Source organism: Salmo salar, chromosome 19, assembly GCF_965601325.2.
Source record: "Salmo salar chromosome 19, fSalSal1, whole genome shotgun sequence".
In the NCBI taxonomy this organism is placed as follows: domain Eukaryota; kingdom Metazoa; phylum Chordata; class Actinopteri; order Salmoniformes; family Salmonidae; genus Salmo; species Salmo salar.
The window spans coordinates 18,442,501-18,448,357 of record NC_138309.1 but is presented as its reverse complement, the minus strand read 5'-3'; the positions used below and the strand labels follow the sequence as shown (position 1 = coordinate 18,448,357).

The window sequence follows — 5,857 nt, the reverse complement described above, 5'->3', positions numbered from 1 at the left end:
GGTGATCTATCAGCCAGAGGATTAAAGACATGGGATACGTCTACAATGGCACCCTATTCCCTGTATAGTGCACTAGTTCTGACCAGAGCCCTATGGGCGCTGGGAAAAAGTAGTGCACTATAAAGGGAATAGGATGCCATTTAGGACAAAAACGAAGAAAGGGAATCATGATTTTGTTCTCTTTCTTTCCTCTACTCTGTGTTTACTGGTCCATATTCCGAGTTTGGAACGTCCTCACCACATAAATCAGTCAATGAAGTTCTACTCAGAGACAAGGGATACTTTGTGAATCTGTTACAACAATGACATTGTTGGAGACGTAATCATTTGTTTCAGTTTGTGCCACAAAGTTCTAGTTAGTTGTAACCAGGAAGGAAGCAGCCTTCCATATTTATTTATTTAGTCAAATGTGATATGTACAGTACAGAGACAGAGGCTGTATAGAGTTTTTAATACACCAGGTACAATTCTTATAAACCAATCACACTGTTCTTATTACATAAGTCATTGGGAAAACACCATAGATAGTACCTAATTACCGTTTATAAAAGATGACAAGGAACAGTCATAAAAATACATCGTGTAGGATTACTATTTTTCTCTCATGATTAAAACAATAGCTTTGTGGCAGGCAAAACAATGCAATCAATGTGTCAATAAGACAGACGACACAAACAAAGGTCTTAAACGCATAAAATAAAAAAATGAATGAAAATGTGCATGACGTAATATTTGCTATACAAAAAAAATATATGACTTGTTGGATATGGCAGGCACTTGATCCACTTCTAAGTCTAACGTGTGGAACACTGTGGAAACATCAAGCACCAAAACCAGCTGTTTGGTTAGAATATTCTCCCCCTTCCCCCGACTCCTCCTCCTTACAACCCAGAAAAGACTTAGAACCACATTAAAAAGCAGAGAAAGGAGTAATACGGTAGCAATATGTTTGGAACGGAGGGCAATATCACTTATTGAGAAGCATATAAAACTATGGTGAGAGAGTGTGAAAGAGAGGAAAAGAGGCAAACAGACAGAGAGAGAGAGAGAGAGAGAGAGAGAGAGAGAGAGAGAGAGAGACGAAGAGCGAAAGAGAGAGAAAGCAAGAGAGGGAGCGATTCAAAAATTGCGAAAGAGAGAGCGTGAATATGGAAGTATGGAAATGTCAAATGTGCCTTTTCTCCAGCCCTGGTCTGTTCCAGCGGCTCAGTGGAATACTTCTGAGGAAGCAATAGAATACATCACCAGTCGGGTCAATCTACCCTTACAGACTGCCTCGTTCACACCTCCCACTTGTCTTATTCGCTTCACTCCTCTCCTATTGCCGTTTCACTGACACCTATTGTTTCAACCTCTGCCAAGGTATATTCAAAGACATGGGAGGCATCACATTACAGGCACTGTTAACAGTACACCCATACGCACACACCCACAAACCCACCCAACCAAACACACACACACACACATTCTCACCCACACACAGATGAGAAAAAAATATGGCAATGGTAGTTAAAACATGAATTACGACAGTATTGACTACTTATAAACGGTAGTAGAATGAAATGAAATGAAACAGAGATTGTTTTTTTAGCTGGGCCTCGGAAAAGACAGACAGTCATGCTGTGAGGCTGTATGTGACGCTGTTTAGGAACGTTGTAGTGAACAGTATGTGGTTTCCCGGTAACCAACTTAATGAAAAATGTGGAGCAGCAGTCAGTCGGATGGGTCAGGACAGACTGGTTACAGACTGGCTTTAGTTACAGTGACTCAGCCAAGGCAACGGCCAAACAGTCAGGCAGAAACACCATGGCACACACACACACACACACCCTAACCCTCCCACTCTACCTCTAACCCATCCACCACCACCCCCTCACTAGCGCCGCCCAGACACAACACAGATACATGTTTCATGAGCTACATCAATTAATAACCCAACCCTGACCTCGTTTATACTGATGAATCCCCCAGACGACAGGAGTTCAAATCAAGTCAAAACAAATGTATTTATAAAGCCCTTTTTACATCAGTAGATGTCAAAAAGTGCGTATACAGAAACCCAGCCTGAAACCCCACAGTGAAATGAGATCTAAAGGTCTACCTCTGGTTGAGGAGGAGAGGAGGAGAACTACAAAAGAAAGGAGAACAAAAACAAGGCTAGAGGATAAAATGTGTTTGCTAGAGAGAGAGAGAGAGAGAGAGAGAGAGAGAGAGAGAGAGGAGAGAGAGAGAGAGAGAGAGAGAGAGAGAGAGAGAGAGAGAGAGAGAGAGCATACGAGGCTGAGTTTAAATAAGAAGGGTGTCATAGACCGGGGGGGAGGTTTTCCTCTGTAGTGTAGCTGGGAACTGTAAGGTTGTCTTACCCCAGAGTTCGGACATGCTGGTTAACCCAGTGCTCTTTATGTCAGCACATGCTGACAGCAGCATATAGAACCCTACAGAAACACACCCAAACACAATCTAGGTCAAACACAAATACTTGGGAGTATACACTTGCGTCAGAAGTTTCTCATGATATGTGGGTGAAAATACTGTGGGGTGCTGATTGACAGAATGTTTTGTAGATACAATGCAGGACGTTGAAGGTGTCCAAATACACAAGCCACAGGAAGGGTGAGGACTAGACTCTTAAAGGCCCAGTGCAGCCAAAAACGTGATTTGGTAGGCCATACAAGCTCACACAGCAAAGTGGTAAACCACACAAGCTCACACACTATTTTGGAATAATGCTGTGAAATTGTGAAAATTATGATAATGCCCTTTCAGTGCAAGAACTGTTTGAAAAGACCGGCTGAAATTTCAGCCTGCTTTAGTGGGATGGAGTTTTGACCTGCCTGGTGACATCGCCAGGCGGTAAATTAGTTAATAGACCAATAAGAAAGAGTTCCAAACTCCTCTGCCGATAACAGCTAGTTTTCTGTTTTCCTCTCCACACTCAGACCACTCCCTATCAAAATTCTTGTTTGAGAAATTGCTCTTTACTAAGAAGTTATTTTAGTTTCTTTTTGACCATTTTAATTTAAAACAATCACAGTAACGTACTTTATTGTTACCCATAAATGATTTGATATTGAGATTAAAACGGCTGCATTCGACCTTTAAGGCAGGACAGTCTTCCCACAAGGCACTTAAAGTGGGAAGATCACGATGGCAGACACAGACCAGACAACTGGTGATTGGGGTGAATAGAATCCTGACTGTAAAGTTTGTTATAAAAACACCAACATAGAAATACAATTAATTAAACCTCTGTGTTGAAACCATTCAAAGATATCTAGCGGACTTTAAAAAGATCCAGACTCTCTTATATTATTGCTGGTGATAACCATCAACCCCTCCTCCATCCTTCAGTTCCTCTTATCCCTCCTTTGCCCCTCAGGAGTAAAATGGACGTCCTTTCTCTGAGCCCTGCAGCCTGTTGAGCCTGGCCAGCTGAGATGGAGAGGGGGGCACATCCTGGCGGTACGGGCCCTTGGGTGTGGCTGTGACAGGGATCGGGGCCTGGGTCAGGACTGGATCCTGGGGAAGGGTTGGAGTCGGGGCTGGGTGAATGTCATCATAGCCGGTGTTGGTGACAGGGACCCCCTCCTGTGGCGGCGGAAGCCTCATCTTGGCCTCAGACTGCTCCCTGCGTCTCTGCTCCTGCCTCAGCAGCTCCTGGGTCTCCAGCAGGACGCGGGCGTTGAAGCCACTGGCCCCGCTGTGCAGGTAGCCATTCCTGGAGCCCTGGTAGCTGGAGTAGCGGGGGTTCTCCTTAGCCGTCTGGAAGACCTCGCCCGGCGGGAAGGCTTTGTCACACGACTCCTGGGACACTGTGCTGGGGGTCTTACGAGGTTGCCTGGAGGACACAAGAACAACATAGTTTCATGAGCTACATTTTTATTTTCAATCTTTGCAACATGGTTGTATAGGATATTTTTTTTGTAGTTGCGTAATGCACCAGAAACACAAAAGGAGAAATGAGGCAAAATGAGATGGAGATCTGCCAAGGTCTTCTTTCTGTAACTATGATGACATTGAATCAGGATACATGAAGACATAAAGACAGAAAACATGAAGACATAAAGACAGGATACATGAAGACATAAAGACATGAAGACAGAATACATGAAGACAAAGACAGAATACATGAAGACATAAAGACAGAATACATGAAGACATAAAGACAGAATACATGAAGACATAAAGACATGAAGACAGAATACATGAAGACATAAAGACAGAATACATGAAGACATAAAGACAGAATACATGAAGACATAAAGACAGAATACATGAAGACATAAAGACATGAAGACAGAATACATGAAGACATAAAGACAGAATACATGAAGACATAAAGACAGAATACATGAAGACATAAAGACAGAATACATGAAGACATAAAGACAGAATACATGAAGACATAAAGACATGAAGACAGAATACATGAAGACATAAAGACATGAAGACAGAATACATGAAGACAAAGACAGAATACATGAAGACATAAAGACATGAAGACATAAAGACAGAATACATGAAGACATAAAGACATGAAGACAGAATACATGAAGACATAAAGACATGAAGACATAAAGACAGAATACATGAAGACATAAAGACATGAAGACAGAATACATGAAGACATAAAGACATGAAGACATAAAGACAGAATACATGAAGACATAAAGACATGAAGACAGAATACATGAAGACATAAAGACATGAAGACATAAAGACAGAATACATGAAGACATAAAGACATGAAGACAGGATACATGAAGACATAAAGACATGAAGACAGGATACATGAAGACATAAAGACATGAAGACAGGATACATGAAGACATAAAGACAGAATACATGAAGACATAAAGACATGAAGACAGGATACATGAAGACATAAAGACAGAATACATGAAGACATAAAGACATGAAGACAGGATACATGAAGACATAAAGACAAAATACATGAAGATAAAGACAGGATACGTGAAGACATAAATACAGGATACATGAAGACAAAGACAGAATACATGAAGACATAAAGACAAAATACATGAAGACAAAGACAGGATACATGAAGACATAAAGACATGAAGACAGGATACATGAAGACATAAAGACAAGATACATGAAGATAAAGACAGGATACGTGAAGACATAAATACAGGATACATGAAGACAAAGACAGAATACATGAAGACATAAAGACAAAATACATGAAGACAAAGACAGGATACATGAAGACATAAAGACATGAAGACAGGATACATGAAGACATAAAGACAAGATACATGAAGATAAAGACAGGATACGTGAAGACATAAATACAGGATACATGAAGACAAAGACAGAATACATGAAGACATGAAGACAGGATACATGAAGACATGAAGACAGGACACATGAAGACATAGACAGAATACATGAAGACAGAATACATGAAGACATAAAGACAGGATACATGAAGACAAAGACAGAATACATGAAGACAGGATACATGAATACATAAAGACAGGACACATGAAGACATAGACAGAATACATGAAGACAGAATACATGAAGACATAAATACAGAATATATGAAGACAAAGACAGGATACATGAAGACAAAGACAAGATACATGAAGACATAAAGACAGGATAGATGAAGACAAAGACAAGATACATGAAGACATAAAGACAGGATACATGAAGACAAAGACAAGATACATGAAGACATAAAGACAGGATACATGGAGACAAAGACGGGATGCATAAAGAAACAGAGAGTGACGGGGAACAAATGGAGGGTTGTTAACAACAGCGGCACTATTATTCCCACGGATGTAAACACACACAAACCTCCACACAAAACTGCAGCTTTCACACA

The 5,857-nt window shown here is 40.9% G+C and overlaps 1 protein-coding gene across 2 annotated transcripts in view; it reads right to left on the bottom strand.

Annotated features, from left to right (window-relative positions):
• Window positions 1–432: 432 nt before the first annotated feature.
• LOC106578541 (partitioning defective 3 homolog) overlaps window positions 433–5,857 on the bottom strand; it is a 568,924-nt gene continuing 563,499 nt past the window's right edge. For both annotated transcript variants that reach the window (XM_014157480.3, XM_014157481.3), the window contains one exon: window positions 433–3,838. In XM_014157480.3, the coding sequence (XP_014012955.1) occupies window positions 3,376–3,838 (463 nt within the window). In that variant the 3' untranslated portion in view covers window positions 433–3,375. The remainder of the gene's footprint in view (window positions 3,839–5,857) is intronic.